The sequence below is a fragment of the Lacerta agilis genome, chromosome 5 (assembly GCF_009819535.1).
Source record: "Lacerta agilis isolate rLacAgi1 chromosome 5, rLacAgi1.pri, whole genome shotgun sequence".
In the NCBI taxonomy this organism is placed as follows: domain Eukaryota; kingdom Metazoa; phylum Chordata; class Lepidosauria; order Squamata; family Lacertidae; genus Lacerta; species Lacerta agilis.
In genome coordinates, this window is record NC_046316.1 from 58,605,554 (window position 1) to 58,623,953 (window position 18,400).

Sequence of the window (18,400 nt, forward strand, 5' to 3'; positions counted from 1 at the left end):
CCCATCTTCCCAACGGCTGTACATTACGTACTATAATTTCAAGGCACTGACTCTAATCAGGAAATATGCTATGAGCTCGTATGTCAGTTCCCAGCTCCATTTTTAGGTTAGCCTCACCATAATTTGCCAGCACATCCCTCCTAGGCAAACTACAATTAGAAACACTTCCAAGATGGAGTAGAGAAGGGGTGTTCAAATGTAGGTGGGTGGGTGTATTGAACCTGTGGCATACTCCAGACCACCAGACCAAGATACTTTGGATTGGAAGGTGGAAAACACACTTTTTTTTCCTAAAACTGGATTTGTAGTGATTTTGGAAGATAGAAATTTCCTTTTGATTTGTAACAAATCCATAGCAAAAATCCTAAATGGGGACTCATCTTTCTTTAAAAGGGTTATGATTTGTATGGGACTTATTTATTTGTATTCATATATTTAAATGGAAATGTGTTGGAATCTGAAACACTTGAGGAACTAAAAATGGAAATAAATATTTATCTAGCAAATCTTAATTTGAATCTATTCATCTGATACTGTACTTCATCTGGAAAAGTTTTGAGGTAGTAGTGCTAAGGTTAAAGGAATAACATTAATAGGGGAATGGGTAGAATTCATATATTAAGTTATGGTCATGCTTATGTTTGAAGGAAAATATAATTTAATCGGTAAGAGAAAACAGCTCTACTTTCTTCCTACAGTATCTCCATGTCTTTAGTAGGCGGAAGCACATGTTGCATTCTGGTGAGGAGGAAAAGGAAGTGTTCACTAGCATTGCAAGCTGACGGTTAATAAGTTGTGATCTGACTATAGAGCACACACAGAAAACAAAACCAAAAGAAATCTAATATCCCACTTCTTTGCTATATTCATTATCTGCTTGTCAATCAGTACAGAAAGAAAAACTAACTGGGTTTTAATGTTGTGCAGGCATAAGCAAACTCCAGCCCTCCAGATGTTTTGGAACTACAATTCCCATCATTCCTAGCTAACAGGACCAGTGGTCAGGGATGATGGGAGTTGTAGTCCCAAAACATCTGGAGGGCCGGAGTTTGCCTATGCCTGATGTTGTAGAAAGGGAAGAGTGGAAGGAAATTGCAGTGGACAGGAGACTATTGTGAGGTGATTGTGGGACAACTGGTCTGTGCCTAGTTCAAGTTTGAAGGAACCTTTTCTCCCCTCTCAAAAAAACTGCAATCCCCCTATCAACTCATAATGCTGTTATTTAGTGCTTTGACCAATTATTCTTGGAGGCTGGTTATATTTAACACTTTTGCAGATAGCAGTTGTGCAGTACCATTCTGGAAATTTCTCAGCCCAGTTTTGGCTATAGTTACGTTGGACAGCCTTCAAGTGTTATGCACTTCTGGGTAAGAGTCCTTTATGAATACTGCATATGCAGGTATTTTGCTGTGTGCAAGAGATTTGGTGATGGCTTCCCAATGTATGTCCTTTATCGGAACGCAAGTGAAATGGGAACATATGAAAGCTACCTACCTACATGCTAAGCATGACAAAGCATAGTGTCCTGTATTGTAGAATATAGTGGATAAATGCAGGTGTGTGGCCTGTTAATTTGTAAGCCTTCCTTTCCTTTAAACAGATACCTCCATGCACTGCTTGTCTGTAGTTTAATTCAGAGAAGGGAAAGCTGCAACACTTCAGGCCGGGTTAAGTCTGGTGAAAGGTGCTTTGGTTCCTACCCTGAAATATGCCTAGAATTGAATTAGTGGTGGCTTAAATGTAAGTTTTGCAGCCTGAATTTATGTTTACAAATACAGTATTTATTTAGCACTTTTTAAGTTCTCGGTGTACTTGCAGGCATTCCCAGTAATCCTTACACCACAGTAAGACTACTCAGTCCTTGCATCGCCTCAAACCACTGGGAGGCCATGCCTTAGACATCAGCCCTTTACACACTTACCTGGGACTAAGTCCCATCAAACTCGGAGGAGCTTCCTTTTGAGTACACTTGTATAGGGTCTCTAGCACACAAACATTTAAAATACAGGCAGTAAGCACTCTTTTCTTTTTTTTTTAATAACCTGACACCACCACCAGTAAGCCAAAGCATGTGAAATTTTCACAAGTGGGCTTTTCCATCCACTTCCATAGGGCTCCCCCCCCCCCCAGTGTTGGGCCTCCCAGCTGCATATGGGAGCTGATGCTATAGGACAGGTTATATTTAGAGCATAATTGCCTACTGTTAGTTGGCACATAAATATGTAGCTATTATGCTACAAAAATAATCGGTTAATCCTGTAAGAGATTAGCCTCTTTGTAAACTGTTTATTTTAGCATATGTTAATCCTATCACAGTAAGAAACAAGATGCTGTGTTTGTTTGGCCACTAGCTTGTGCTGGTTCAGTCCTGGGTTGTTGTTTTCTTGTGTGTGTGTATGTGTATGTATGTGTCTAATCTACTTCTAAGCTGGTTTGTTAAAAGTTTTCACCTATGTGGAAAACTAATGAAAAATGATTGCAACTTATTTTCTAAACCCATAGTGACAAGTTAACTCAAATGATACTTTTGAAGGATCACTGCAATTCAAATGAGTTTGTAGAAGTACCTGGGTGACTTTCAAAGTGTAGCCCTTGTTTCTGCTCCCACCCATTGACCTCACAAGACTGCACAGGATCCCCTAGTTAAGGCTGGGGAGGAAGTAGATTAGGGGAGAGGGCTTGCATACCACCCACTGGCGGAGGAAGCCGCTTGGCCGCCCAGGGCGGGGCACCCTGGGGCTTGGTTTCGCTCTGTGGTGTGCATGCGCAGTGTTCCTGCATAAGGCACATGCAGAGCACCGTGCACCACCGGCAGACGCGGGGTGGGGCGGCCTCGCTCCGCAGCTTGCTCGGGGCCCGCTAGTGGCACGTGCCACCCTGGCACTGCAGAGTGCTGTGCACCGCCGGTGGGCAGGCCGCGGGGGGGGGGCGGCCTGGCTTGCAGGCCGCCGAGGTTTGCCGGCGGTGCACACTGCGAGTGCGTGCTGCGGAGCAGCAGCGCCGGCAAACCCCGGGCAAGCCGTCAGCGCGTGCCTTTTACTAGGCGGCGGGGCACGCCAAGTGTTGCCCCCCTCCAAGGTGGATTCCGGGGCGCCCCGCCCTCAACGCCCCCACCTTGCTACGGCACTGATACTTTCCTATTTTCCTTTACCTGTTAAATAAAACTACTGAGGTCAGGCTCTTGTTAGCTGGATATATTTTGTTTTTCACAGAACACTGTTTGAAGTAGAGAAGCTGGCATTGCAGTCTGTTGGTACAATGGTATGTTCACAGAAACCAGTATAACATCCATCTGTTAGCACAGAAAACTCTAACCGTGTGTGTAACCTGTCAAACTCAGGAGTTCTGCTCCAGTGTCTCTTGCACTTCTATCCTTTATTATTATTACTATGTTTCAAGGCCATTTGCTCTCATCTAGCAGAAGAATAATACAGAATAGTCATCATGCAGAATGATGCTTTCTTCCACCTGGCAGCTGTCTTTTGCCTAAATTTATTTCCAACTCATTTTTATTAAAAAAATAAAAAATGCTCCAACTCTCAGTTTTACAAGGCATACAAAATCTCAAAAAGGGACACACAAGAGCAAGGTGCTGAGGTATGAAAACACCTGAGGTAGTTTGTTTGTTTTCTTTTCTTTTTTTTGAAAAAAAAAAAAGTTGCAATTTTCATGCCCTGGGCCAACACCATCTTGTCAATTCCATTTAAAAAACCCCACTTCCCAAAGTATTGGTGGCAGCATCCTCCATGCAAAATGTACCAAGTGTGCTCTGTTTTCCTGCAAGCTGGGTGAAGGTCCCCCCCCCACCCCTTTTAGGAAGCCTAGGTATAACTGAAGCTTGGCATTTGATAAGCAAAGTGGAAGTTGTGGCTGGGTGGTGCTTTTTGCATCTATGATGTGTTTACTTGGAGCACTGCATTGTCTGGTGGTACAAAAGGAGAGAGTGTATGCAAAACCAGTTTGAGATCTATGAAGCAAAGAGAAGATCATATGAGCTGGAGAAAGAAATGCATAGAGATCCTCTGCTAACGAGACGGTATCCCTTCCGTTGGCACATACAGGCAGCAACCCAACATGGCATGTAGCTGCCATTGGTCTTCCTAAAGTCCTTCTAAATGTTGTTCACTTTGGAATTCCACTTAAATTTTGCTCTGGTAATCCAAAGTCCTCCATGCTACTTTCTGATAGAAATTCATAATGGACTAGCTTCTTTCCTTTTTAATCTAGAAAAGCCTGCTTTTTCTAAAAAACAAAATGCAACTGTTAAAAAAAAAGAATTAAAGACTGGAGTTAGTTTAGTTAGCTATATTAATTCTAAAATATATTAATGCTGTCCTGTACAGCAGCCCATGCACTGTGTGGGGAAAAAAATGCTTTCCTAGTAGTACACACATGTACAGAAATTATTCTGATGGGTTGTCTGCAAAAGATTTTGCCTATGTTAGTCCAACTAAAGGGATAGCGTTTTACTGTTAGCAGACTCCATGTGGGCTGTGGTGTGAGGGAAGCAGTTCCCTGCTGGCTGAAGCCAACCCCCTCCCACTCCCTGTGTACTGAAAGTCTTCTGCAGAACCCCAGCTTCTTGGGCAGACTCCAATGCCTCCAGATAGTCTTTGGTTTGCTCCCTGGTCTGGTTATTCGGTCAGGTGTTGGAAGGGCTACATTCATCAGTTGTTGTTGGCTAGCCTTGGAGCCTCATTTGCTGCGCTGCGAGGCAGGGGCTCCCCTGAGGGTGTTTCTGTTCCTGCTGTTTCACCTGCTGGACAATTTCCCTGATCTTGCGCTGTGCAGATCTACACGAGGAGAAAAGAACACTTATTATTAATAGAAAAAGATCAGGCAATCTCGGTATAGCTAGTGGTCAGGATATGCGCAAGCCATCTCCCAAAATGAAAGACCCAGGTGAGGGTCCTCTGTGGTACCCGTGGTAAGTATTCCACTAACATAAACAACCGTGACTTATGTAAGCCCTGCTAGGTCAGTTTATATGAATTATTGCAGTGTATAGCAAGTGAATTCTCTATCTGCAGCCAGCCTGACACAAACACATGCTTTCAGGCAGCAACTCTGTACACCAAGAAAGTGTTGTGTATAATATACAGGTGAAATTCAAAAAATTAGAATATCGTGGAAAAGTTCATTTATTCAGTAATTCAACTTAAAAGATGAAACTAATATATGAGATAGACTCATGAAATGCAAAGCGAGATATGTCAAGCCTTTATTTGTTATAATTGTGATGATTATGGCGTACAGCTGAAGAAATCCCCAAAATTCACAATCTCAGAAAATTAGAATATTAAATGAAATCAACAAAACAAGGATTGCAAATAGAACAATATTGGACCTCTGAAAAGTAGAAGCATGCATATGTACTCAGTACTTGGTTTGGGCCCCTTTTGCATCAATTACTGCCTCAATGCAGCGTGGCATGGATGCTATCAGCCTGTGGCACTGCTGAGGTGTTATGGAAGACCATGATGCTTCAATAGCGGCCTTCAGCTCTTCTGAATTGCTCGGTCTCATGTCTCTCATCTTTCTCTTGGCAATGCCCCATAGATACTCTATGGGGTTCAGGTCAGGCGAGTTTGCTGGCCAATCAAGCACAGTAATCCCATGGGCATTGAACCAGGTTTTGGTACTTTTGGCAGTGTGGGCAGGTGCCAAGTCCTGCTGGAAAATGAAGTCAGCATCCCCATAAAGCTCGTCTGCAGGAGGAGGCATGAAGTGCTCCAAAATTTCCTGGTAGACGGCTGCGTTAACCCTGGACTTAATGAAGCACAGTGGACCAACACCAGCAGCTGACATGGCTCCTCAAACACAGACTCTGGAAACTTCACATTGGACTTCAAGCATCTGGCATTGTGTGCCTCCCCATTCTTCCTCCAGACTCTGGGTCCTTGGTTTCCAAATGAGATGCAAAAGTTGCTCTCATCAGAGAAGAGGACTTGGGACCACTGAGCAACAAACAGACCAGTTCTTTTTTTCTTTAGCCCAGGTAAGACGCTTCTGACATTGTTTCTTGTTCAGGAATGGCTTGACAAGAGGAATACGACATTTGAAGCCCATCTCCAGGATGCGTCTGTTTGTGGTGACTCTTGATGCACTAACTCCAGCCTCAGTCCACGCCTTGTTAAAGTCCCCAACACGTTTGAATGGTCTTTTCCTGACAATCGTCTCCAGGCTGCAGTCATCCCTGCTGCTTGTGCACCTTTTTCTTCCACACTTTACCCTTCTCCATAACTTTCCATTAATGTGCTTTGATACAGCACTTTGGGAACATCCAACTTCTTCTGCAGTTACCTTTTGAGGCTTTCCCTCCTTATGGAGGGCCTCAAAGATGGTTTTCTGCAACTGTCAGGTCAGCAGCCTTTCCCATGATTGTGATTCCTGCTGAACCAGACAGAGACCATTTAAAGGCTCAGGAACCCTTTGCAGATGTTATGGATTGAGTACTGCACCTTTTCACAATATTCTAATTTTCTGAGATTGTGAATTTGGGGTTTTCATCAGCTGTACGCCATAATCATCACAATTATAACAAATAAAAGGCTTGACATATCTCGTTTTGCATGTCATGAGTCTATCTCATATTAGTTCTACCTTTTAAGTTAAATTACTGAAATAAATGAACTTTTCCATGATATTCTAATCTTTCGAGTTCCACCTGTATAGAGCTTTCAAAGCTGGAAGAAACACTTCTTGTTTTTCCTGCAAAAGCTGCTAAGTAGTTTCTGCAATATACTCTTAAGTACCAGAGTATATTACAATTTCCCCATTTTAGGACCCGTGTGCTATGTTTGTCCTTTAACAACTATGAATGTAAATCAATGACATGTAACTTCAAGGCTGTCATTTCATTAACTTGTTAACGTTTTCACAACTATCCTATTGTTGAACAAGCCATTATAAAATACTACACCTGACTGGCAAAGAAGTGACCAATTATTTTGACGACGACTTCCTCATTTTCATCAGGTGTTTGGTCACGGGGTACAATTACTTCTGCACTAGTTAAGTTCTGTAGTTCATTCACCTGCAACAGCACAGAAAAAACTGATTGGAACTACAAAAATGTTATTGGCATAATCAGTAGGCGGAGCAAACATGATTAGATGGCCATGCCACTCCTGCCCTGTGTATCTACTCAGGTTTAAGTAAACCTAAGCAAGCATCACCTCTAATTTTGCTTTTAAGTAACAAGTCTCGTCGTTTGGCATCCAGTGGAGGAGTGGTCAAGCTGTTTGGCGGTTGCAACCCCACAAATTTTTCTACCTCCCTTGACCCCGACAGCAGCAGCCCCACGTACCGTTTTGCCACCTTTTCCTATCACACGACCTGCTGTGGAGGAAGGCACCTTAATGTGGGCTTCAAGCTTCACTTCTTCTTTTGGATTGAAAAAGTTTTCTTCTTTCAGTTTCCCAAATATTCGCCCTTGGGCCTGGGATCAATAAAATAAAAAAGACCAGCTGCTAAATTTCCCAGAGTCTATAATCTGTGGTTATAAAGGTAATGTGCACTCTAAAATAACTCACTTTCTCTTTCCAAGGAACAAGGTTCCTGACTAGGAGCTGCGTGAAAAGTCTCAAACCACTTGTCCTATCAGGACCATGTCCTCTTACTTGCTGTTCTCCCAGATGGTGTGCAAAAATGAATGTAGCTACAACGACACAAGCAGTCCTGCCCTGCTGCACCTAAAACCCAGCCCTAGAAACCAGGACAGACCCATACCAGCTTCTCTACCCTTATTGCAGGGTTAAAAACCCTACCTCCATCAAACAGCCTTTTGGGTCCTAGATCTGTGTTCTTAAAAGAGCATGGCAGCTCTTAAGACGCTACAAATAACCGTTAGATTCTAATGGTAGCACAAGGCCATGTGTTGTCCTATTCTGTTGGGCTGCAGCTGTTCTGCTCAAACAGCTGAATTAAGAGTCAAAGCATAAATATGTGCATACTTTAGCACAATAGGACCTTCATCTAATGGCACTCTATAGGAGCTGCCCATATATGAATTTCGCTGGGGGGTGCTGATGAGGCACAAAGTGAGTCTAATCCTCCAGTAGCCTCCTGAACTGAAATGACGAGCAGTGATACACTTTGTCCTGTCAATAGACTATATTTGTGGGCAGGGGGAGGGAAAAACAATAGTTTGCTTTTAAAACACTAATATATGTTCTTTATATCAGGGCCAGTAACAGCTGTAAAGTTCTGCAAGTTTTAAGAAGCAGCGGGGCAGGTAGCATTCTCCAGTCGGGATTCAAAGTTTCTTTCACACAGCACGGTTTCTGTTACCCCTTAATAGGACTATTTCCCCAAGTTTTAGAGAAAGTATAGCACCATGAACATACAGGGGTGCTCAGGCAATTATTTTGGAACTAGCCGATTTAAGCTTTGATCCTATGCGCACTTACTGGAAAGTAAGCCCCACAGTGGTCTAACTTATGGGGAAACAGTACCCTATGATTATAGGATGACACTCAAGTTTGAAACAATTGCTGGAAATGGAGAAATATGTAAGGGAAGGCTGGTGTGTGTGGGTGTGTGGTGCTGAAAGCTAAGAATGTGGGGCTGTATGATTACTGCTCCCCATATTTCGGGTTAGCAGCAATAGCAGAACACTACAGGCTGGCTGCTTTAGTTGGGTTGGCCACTCTTGCCTTCTTGGACAGCTGTTTCCCTCATGTTTTCAGCAGCTGACACAAGCAGGCCCTGATGCCTTGCACTTCATGACACAATATTGCTACGTACTGACCTTGAATTGTGCTTCTGGAGGCCCAGTAATGATAACCATCCTTTCGCTGGCATCTGGACTCTCAGCTGGTGCAATCTGCAAGTCACAGAGAACACAACACAGTGCAGCAAATTTGTCCCAGTGGCATTGGCCCTTTGGCCCCCATCAATAGCCCTGGTGTAGTGGTTTTACAACAAGCCCTAGATTACAGGATCCACTTAAAAAGCTTCCAGACTAAAAACAGATACTGCACATGAACTCTGGGCCCCACAATACCAAAGGCTTGCTACCTGGGCTCTTTAATTATTGTGATACTGTAGACTAGTTTACATTCACTTCTGGGTTCTTGAAAGCACCTAGCTTAAAGGTAATGCTGCACCACATTTTGAGCAGGGTTTGATTTTTGGTAGGAGAGTTTCAGTGCCAGAGTTGTTGAAACTTCTGTTGAAAAATTGCATTTCTCTCTCTGCAGCATGACTCCTCCCCTCACTTGCCAAGTATTACAGCAGGCAATGGGGAGGCATGCTGCAGATTGTGTTGCCAGGTGCCTCCTTCAATAATAGTCTGCACTTTTAAGAAATGGGAGAAAATGATCCACTGCACAACCTACACGCCTCCCCCCATCTTAGCAGATGCTTTACCACTGTTTGCACATAACCCAAGAAACCACTGGAACGGGGAAGTGGGACACAACACCACTATAAAAATGTAAAAGGTTGCATATTACACACACACACCTCACTTTGGCTCAGTGCTAGTAAGAGAGTCCCCTTAAGGGACACATCCTGTGTTACATTTTTAGTATCAGGAATGAGCTGCAGGAGCACTTCTATGTCCTAAACCTAAAACATACATGAGAGGCAGCCTCCGATAGTATAGAAACAAGTAGTAATGTTAGAGCCTAGTTTGTGCCTAGAAATAGTTTGGGTATATCACAGGCTGCCACCTAAAAATACAAGCCCCAATATGCAATGATTCATATGAGCTTCCCCCAATTGGCTATGTATAACCCAAACTTTACTTGCTAGTGTCATGCAGGGCTAGTCAGGCCCACTCAATCATCAGCAAGCCCCAAGAGTAACGAGTCAGTCTCCACTAATGAGTCATTTCCCAAATATATCAGCTGTCCTGGGTGTGCAGCCAGCTGTCTTTTCTAAACCGATAACTGGTTTCTGAGGAGCTGTCCATAGCCAAGATATGCGGCTGGGCACCTCTCCTGTTGATGCATATTCTCTCTCTCCCCCCCCCCCAATCCAATGGGGCTTCTTTTGTTTGCAGACACACCAGTTGCTGATGGCAATGTGTTTCAACCAGTTTTTTGGAATGCTATCTTGAATTCTTTGGAGGAGGAATGGAATATGAATGCAGTTAAGAAAAACTGCTGATGAAGAGGTGGTAGAACACTTAATGGCAGCGCTCGTGTTGCAGGAAGGTCTTACCACACAACTGCTCCTGGCAGTATTGGCCATGGATTTAAGAAATCAGAGCTGGAGTCAGGCAGAGTTCGGTAGCACTTTGCTTCTGAGCTGGAGTGATCACACAAAAAGACACAATGCAGGAAAGGGCAATGGGTGAGTGGGCTTCTTACCTTGATTGAGGCACCTGCAAATCTTGCCAGCTGTTTAATGTGTTGGCCCTTCTTCCCGATAATTGCACCCACTGCCTGTGTTGGGATGAACAAATTCACCACCTCTTGCTCTGGCAACTGTGGACAGCAAAGGGACATGAAATGCATATTGGGAAGAAAAATGAAGCTTTCCCACCTGTATCACTTTCCCAAGGTGGGGAGCAGCAAGCAAGGAAGCAAGCAAGCCCTGGCTCATGTCAGATGACAGACAAAATCCATCCCAGCAGTGAAATGACAAGCACTCCTCAAGGAAATCCCAGACGGAAGGAGGAAAGGGGGAAAGGAGAATGCAAGGCAGAGTTAAAGCAGAGAGCTATCACCAGGGACTGGGAGTTAAAATACAGTGAGCACCATGCAAATCAAACTATTCAGACAACTGAAGACCTACTGAAATCTACTTGATTTACAGTGCAAACCTATACACGCCTACTAAGGAGCAGGTCTCGTCAAGTTCAATGGGGCAAACAATACCAATGTGGTCAAAGCAAATGATGGGAGTATTAAGTGTATGTGTGTTGCTGTCTACTGCTATGACAGGAGTTTTGGCAAAGCCTGTGAAATTGAGCCAAAACAGTGGTCATGGTGTGGTGTTGTCATATCTTCTCTCAATCGACTGCCCCTCTTTCAACATACAAGGGTGTCGTACCCCTTTGATTGTTGGTATATACTGTAATGGTACAAAAAGAAATAAAACTATTGCTTTCTATTTCCACTTGAGTCTCAGTTACAAGGCGTCTGCAAGCCAAGAACCAACACAGGTTGCCTATCTGAATGAGACAATGCTTAAATCTAAGGGGATTCCTGGACTAGGGAAATTTAGTTAAGAATTTTCTTATCTAAGTACCAATACTTGTTTTGCCAGAATGTGCTTAATTAATGTGTACTGAATTATCTCTTGACACAAAGTCACAAAACTTGACTTTACGCCAATGCTGCAGGCAGCTACAGAACAATGATTCAACTGGAATTTCAACTAAGATCCTCCCAAGGCTACAACCAAGTAAGTACCCTCTGCAGACCACAAAGCCTGAAGAGGAATCAGTTTTTCTTCTCCTTTCTGACATTTAGAGGTTGAAATTATTTCAAAAATTCAAGTGCTGTTTACAAATTCCTCGTGAATTAAAATGCAAGGAAACTGTAAATCAATTTCACGCTATATAAAAATCTAAAAGCTATTCTACAGTCTTGTATATTGTGCTAGCTTACAACTTAGGTTCCATTCAACTGACATGTCCCCTTGCCCTTTCAGTTCCAAACCTTCCACAGCATGATGTAGATTGTGAAACAGTCACATGTGACATTCTTTTGGAAACAACAGAAGAAAGCAGGGAAGTTATAGGGACTGTTTGATTGCACACTTAAACATGCATTTTGCTGCTGCTTTCTATGTATGTGCAAGGACTACTTCTTATTCATTCTAAACACACGGAAGTGCATGCCCGGGATGGGGCAGCCAGCAAAGAATCACTCGCAGGAATAAATGGCTAAACGAACCTGTTTTCAGGCCAAGAAGTGGGGGGAGAGCCAAACTTTGTTTTAAAAAAGAAAGACATAGGAACAGAAAAAAAAAGAAAAAGGAGGTGACTTATGGCAGAGCTTTAGTACCAATTGCTTTCTCCCTGTGATCCAGAATGGGTTTATCCGAATCCTGTTACCTGAATCCTGTTAGAAAAAAAGTGGAACGCCGCCCTCCAAAATGTCAAAGCATCCACTTTAGGTGGGAGGCTAAAATTAACCCAGCAATGCTAATAAGCACCTCCATCACGATCATACTTCATTTACCTTTCTTGCCCCTCCAAGCTTACTGCTCTACAATTTGATGGAATGAAGAATTGAACGCAGAGTGCTAGTAGGGCTTGGCTTCCAAAACCCCAGACACATTTTTTTTTTTGTTCGTGTGAGCAATACCCACACTGCCTCACCTTTCTAGGGTGAAACACCCCTGGCACAGCACCATCAGAAAGAGAATGCAAGCTGCACAAGAAAGCACAAGAGTAGAGCAGAAAGGGAAGAGCCAGGCACTGTAGGGTTCATGGATGAACATTGCCAAGGATTGTTTTAATGTCATCTCCTAGGACAGGAGAATATAGCATACGGAACAAAGCAAGCAAGGCTAAGGCTTATTAGCATTGCCACCTTTTTTATGGATTGGGGCGCCAACCTTTAATGGCTCCATAACATTAGGTGAAGGTGCTCGTGGCACAGAAATCTACTTACTGTAGAGCTATGGAATGACAAAGCCCATATCCATGAAGGTGTCGTCCTGCTATTTGGAATAGGTCACAGCTTAATTGTAGAGTATATGCTTTCTATTCAGACACTCCCAGATCCAATCCCTGGCATCTCCAGTTAAGAAGATCACAGGTAGGGCAGCTTGGAAAACCTCTGCCGAGACACTGCTAGTCAGAAAATACTGGGCAAAGGCAGTCCCAATAGTCTGACAGTATAAGGCAGCTTTGCAAGTTGCCCATCCTTGGCTGTAAGTGGCAGCACTGTAGAAAAAACACGTGTGAAGAAGGTAATAGAGGGGGAATTGGCACCTGGCTCCCTCTGACTACAAGGTAAGAAGCAGGGCAGTGTAGAAGCTCCTCGGTGGCTTTGCTGTGCGTTACTGTCACCAGTGCAACTGAGCGGGCAGAAACATACGGAAAAACTGCTCCGGAACAGAATCACTTAAAAGCCTCCTAAGCGAGAAGACAGGGCGTGCTGCAAAGCAAGGTGCATGGAAGGCCAGCATCCAGGAAGAGCAGGGCAATGCACTTACAGAGTGCTGATGCGGGTATGCGCCAGTCGGCGAGGCTCCATAGAGGCCCGAGAGGTATGCCGCGTGGCTCTACGGCAGGAAAGAAAGTGACAGTCAGTGGGGAGGGGCTGGAGGCAGAAGGCCACATGTCCTAGGCGTGTGTGTGTGTGTGTGTGTGTGTGTAACCGGCATTTCTGCAAGGCCCCCTTGATGCTGACATCACCAATCCCTTTCCAGTGTGACCTGAATGCTTCTCAGCTAAATCCACGAACTGCCTCCACTGTAAAGATTGTGTCCAAGTTGATATGGAACAGTATCGTCCCCCTTTTCTGATTGTGAGCTCAGGTAGCGAGTGCTGACAGGGTTGTAGCCAAAAACCGAGCCACAGAGAAACAAGAGGGAGGAGTCAGCAAGCACGAAAAGGAACCTGAGGTTTTGTGTTCAAAAAGGACTGAACATGCTGGGCCGCCACAGAATGTTACATGTCAGCTGGAAATCTAAAAACGGGGCCAGAGGGGAATGGAATGGCTGGTGAAAGCCTGACCATGAGCATTCCTATTAGTAGGTGAGAAGAGGGTGCAATGTTTTGTTCCAGGTCCCACTTGTTTCCAGGGGGGGTGGTGTCTGTGTGCCTTTCAGTTTAGGAGCAAAATTGGCCCAACCAGTCTCATTTTTTTTTTAAAAAATTGCTTCTACATACTTGGAGGACTAGGGATGCACATGTATATAGATCTTTTAACAAACTAAAAAAAAAAAAACCTTATCTGCTCCTTTTATTTCTCTTTGCGGGAATGGTAGTTGCTGATTTATTAATCTTATTCTTATTTCCCAACCTGGTATCACATCATAAGGGTGTCTGTGGCAAAGTATTTTAAATAAATAAGTTTATTTTAAAAAAGTAAAACCTTCAAAGGCAGCTTGAGCTTCCAGGAGGTCCAGGAAACTGAGGCAGCAGTTCAAGGGGGATTGGAAGTGGGTAAAGAAAAAGCAAGAATGAGCCTCCCTATCATCAATTTTATTTTACATTTCAGATTGCATATGCTAACTGTTATGATCTGCTGGCAGCTACTATTATCTCTTACCACACTGCTAAGTTTCTCCCTCTATAGCAAGGTATTTTTTTAAAATTTACTGTTGCTTTTATAATTTCATTGATTTTGATGATCTGTGGTATTAAAATATTTTAAAATTTTACATACACACACACACACACACACACACACACACACACACGGAGTGTGTGTGTGAAACAGTCCTGCACTGAATCACACTCTTGGCCCATCTACCACAGTAGTGTCTACTCTGGTTGGCAGCATCTCTCCAAGACCCCTCTCTATCTGCAGGTCCTTCCTTTTCATTGGAGATGCCAAAGATTGAACTTGGGACCTGTGGAGCATGTGCTCTACCACCGAGCTGTGGGACACCCCCTATAAATATTTAAAAGCCCAGTACAAGATTTAGCTAGGTATGGTGCACTTTGCACATGAGTGCTGCCACTGCTGAACAAAAAAATCCATGCTGTTCTGCATGGGATTACACATAATCAGATAGGGGCACCCCTGTTTCCCAGTGATAAGCAGAATACCTTCTGCAGCTTGTTTCCAAAGTTAGCTCACCACAGAGGGGTAGAGGTGAGCTATCACCACGAGGAAGAGGGTCACATCACACAGCACCCTGTTTCTGTGGCCAAATGATACCTGGCACACTCACAAAAGAAACCCCCAAGAGGTCCTTGTTTTCTGAACAGGGTAAGCAAAGTCAGCCAACCGGGTAAACAAAATTGATGCAGATGTTGTCTGAAAGTTGCCCTAGGATTTAAAAGCCCACAGGGATGAATCTCCAATACTGTCATCACCAAAGACCTCACTTCCATGCCCCAGCAATTGCACCTGCCCGCTTCCCCCAAACTGTGTAGCAGGGCACACTCCAAAACACTACACTTGAAGCAAAGATCTGCTTGTAGGAACTGGTGGTTGTGTCTCCTCCTTGTCTCTAGAGGGCAGCAGGACAACACCAGAGAGTACATTTGCAGAGGCTCGTACATAACAGGGTAGATGCACCAGCTACTTACAGCAAAAGGGTTGTATGGGGCAGTGACAGCAGGCCTGCGGGCTCCAGCTCCAGAGGGGAGCATGGATAAGCCTGTCGAGAAGATGCCCAATGCATTGAGGTTAAGTCCAGGGATCAGATTGGCTTGTTGCTAGAAAGAAACACAAGGGGAAATGAGAAACAACAAAGTAACCTGAGGAGGCCGGGGGGAAATATGTTTGGGCCACCTAACTTTCATCCAGTGAAGTAAGACCTGAAGGTGTCTGGCATTTTCTTTGGGGGTGGGCAAGGCATTCACACACCTCCATCTTTACTTGCCCCCATGGTGACTATCGGACTCTTACCCCAGGAACACAGGATTCTCACACAGCAAGCACACACGCAAATAGGTTAGGATCAAGAGCTTACATTGACTGCTACAATGTCATTTTCGTAGGCTTCCCGAAGCTTGTTCATGATCTCCACCTCAGCACTGGAGCAGGCCTCAATGCTTCCCTTCACGGTGATGGTCCTCTCGGGGTTATAGATTGTTAAATCCTGCAAACTGGACAATCGGAGAAGAACAAATGTCCTGGGATTTGTAACGTGCCCTGTGGTTGACAGTACAGGCTAGGCAATAAATAATTTTATAAAGCAAATCCAGAAAGTTAAATCTATTGCTGAGAACAACAGAGATCAAGAAGACAAGTTATTTAGGTTGAGCACAGATGGGTGTAAGAGCCTCTTGTTTTTCACTTCGAACTGTCCAGAGGACAATCCCACCACCCGACTCCGTCAGATGGATTAGCTGTAGCACCCACAAATTAGGAAGTATTCCACACACAGAGACACCCAGGGATATGGTATCAATGGTGGATTTTTTTCCAACTGCTAAAAGGCCAAGTTAGCCAACAAGGTACCCTCCAGATGTTGATGGACTTCACCTCCCATCAGTCCTAGTCAGCATGGTCAATAGTCAGGAGTGATGGGGTTTGCTGTTCAAAAACATCTGGAGGGCCCCACATTGGCTACTCATGCTCGTATATTACAAAGAGGGGCAGGTTATTGGATGCCACCCAATATTTTGGGTGAAGGGGTTGTGCTCAGGTACATACTGTAAATTTCTCCTTGGTCTAATTGAGAAGTGTAATTTGACCGCCTACCTGGTCAGCGGTACTTACGGAGAAATGGTGATCTTGGTCCCCGTGTCCTGCTCAATTTTCTTCAAGTTTCGTCCTTCTTTGCCAATCAATCTCCCAACTAGGCTATTGTGTGCTAAGATTTTCAAGGGAATCTCTTCAGCTCTGAAAGATGTGAAAAAACATTAAATCACTTTCTGACATTAGTCTCTCTCTCTCTCCCCCCCCCCCAGTCCTCCTTTCTGAAGTATGTTCCCTAGCTGGACTTTACAGGGCCCTTCAGCAATACAGAGAGATGCAGCTCCAAAGTCTTCACTGTTGGTCCTTGGAGAAGACGATAGAACATTTCCCAACACTACCCCCCAGCATCGTACAGGGTAACTATGAGTATCTGCAGCCTTTTACAACATCCTTGCAAAACCAGTGAGCTTTATAAATACTTGGCCCACGCACATTGTTTTTCCAGGTACAAAAGAAGCTACTGTGAAAGAACAGTATTTAAATTTCTCTCCTCACCTCATTTTTCCAGTGTTCACGGTAATGATGTTTAGAAGGCAACAATTGTTTTAGTTGCATTTCAATGACATAGATGTGATCTGCATAGCAGACTTCATAAACCCCACACCCTAGCCATTACCAACCTTGCAACTATTGCATTTGGGACCCTGCTGGTGAGCCTAGCTATAGATAACTGCTTCCTATAGCCTGCGTTTGACCACAAAGCATATGTGTCTGTGTCCAGATTCATCACTCAAAGGGTTCCAGCCACCTATTAACATGGGCCAAATCAGTTAGTTCATCAGGCCTAGCAATGCAGGATGTAAAAAGATGTATGACTTCTCAAATGTCTACAATGAAACCAGTGTGCTAAAATTAGAAATGGCCAAAAAAGGTGGGGAGAGGAGGTGACATACGCCAATGGTGGCTTTATTTATTTAGTTGCCGTAGAATGAAACACTGGCTGCAATCTTTACATAACCAGGAGTTCCATGATCCAACAAGACTTCATCCATTCCATGAAAAGGGAGGGGGGTGTTAAAAAACACAAAGGAGTCTTTTCAGCTAGCAATGGGGTTAAGGCCTTCACCACTGGACCAAATTAGTATGTGTGCCTGAGTGCAGGCATATGTATTTACATATATTTCATATGAGGTGCTTTAAACAGAGTCCATTACTCCACCTAACACAACATAACCACTGCCTTATAGCAAGTCAGACCACTGGAGTTTCTCCAAGCCCTACCTAGAGATGCTGGGGGTTGAATCTGGGACCTCCTGCATGCACAGCAAATGCTCAACCACTGAGCTGCAGACCGATCCCAAAGCCCGTTACTGTGTCTCCTGATTGGCAGCTGCTTTCCAGAATCTTATACTGGTCATGCTACAGTCAAAAATCCTTTCACTGGAGATGCCGGGAGACAAGGGTGCCAACTTGAATAAAATATTGGGGGGGGGGCAGGTAAGCCCCACAAAACTGATCATGAGACACAGCACACACCCACCATTTGAATGACAATAGCTGTCAACTGCAGGGGGCAGCCCCCTCAAATATTTTATTGGGGGAGGTAAAGGGACCTCAGCACCTAGGAGTTGGCTCCTATGGCTGTAGATTAAACCCAGAACCTTAGTTCATGCAAAACATATGTTCTAACACTGAGTCATGGCCCTGTAGAGAAACTTTAAGCTAATTCTCAGGACACAAGGAGCATCTGCTTATGGTAGGGTAGAAATGCTTATTTAATCAATAAAAACACAATGTATTAATTCCCAAACATATATTAATTAAGACTTATAGACTATACAGAATCCCTACTCAATGTGGATCAATTTGAGATGGTATTTCTTTGCCTTCTCCCGCTAGCCGATTGAGATTCCAGCCATGTTAGACTGTGGAAGTGGTTCTAGATTCAGGTAGGTAGCCGTGTTGATCTGACGCAGTAGAAATATATATTGAAAAAATAAAAATGGCCCAGTAGCACCTTAGAGACAAACTAAGTTTGTTCTTTGTATGAGCTTTCGTGTGCATGCACACTTCTTCAGAGTAAAAGGCAAAAGGCCTTGTGTATGCCCTAAAAGGCGAATTTCTGTGGTATGAACCTTCGACGCACAATGCACAAGACTTGCTATTTGAGG

General features: G+C 44.0%; 1 protein-coding gene across 3 annotated transcripts in view; it reads right to left on the bottom strand.

Moving 5' to 3' along the window:
• Nucleotides 1-3,179: 3,179 nt before the first annotated feature.
• The window catches only part of IGF2BP2 (insulin like growth factor 2 mRNA binding protein 2), a 57,528-nt gene continuing 42,307 nt past the window's right edge, over nucleotides 3,180-18,400 (bottom strand). Inside the window, exons 8-16 of one of the 3 annotated variants that reach the window (XM_033150082.1) lie at nucleotides 16,311-16,433; nucleotides 15,559-15,694; nucleotides 15,173-15,301; nucleotides 13,123-13,191; nucleotides 10,320-10,436; nucleotides 8,753-8,827; nucleotides 7,310-7,441; nucleotides 6,923-7,036; nucleotides 3,180-4,793 (exon numbers count right to left, since the gene is read on the bottom strand). In XM_033150082.1, coding sequence (XP_033005973.1) covers nucleotides 4,668-4,793; nucleotides 6,923-7,036; nucleotides 7,310-7,441; nucleotides 8,753-8,827; nucleotides 10,320-10,436; nucleotides 13,123-13,191; nucleotides 15,173-15,301; nucleotides 15,559-15,694; nucleotides 16,311-16,433 — 1,021 coding nt within the window. In that variant the 3' untranslated portion in view covers nucleotides 3,180-4,667. The remainder of the gene's footprint in view (nucleotides 4,794-6,922; nucleotides 7,037-7,309; nucleotides 7,442-8,752; nucleotides 8,828-10,319; nucleotides 10,437-13,122; nucleotides 13,192-15,172; nucleotides 15,302-15,558; nucleotides 15,695-16,310; nucleotides 16,434-18,400) is intronic. The other 2 variants (XM_033150083.1, XM_033150084.1) reach the window with 2 other exon arrangements.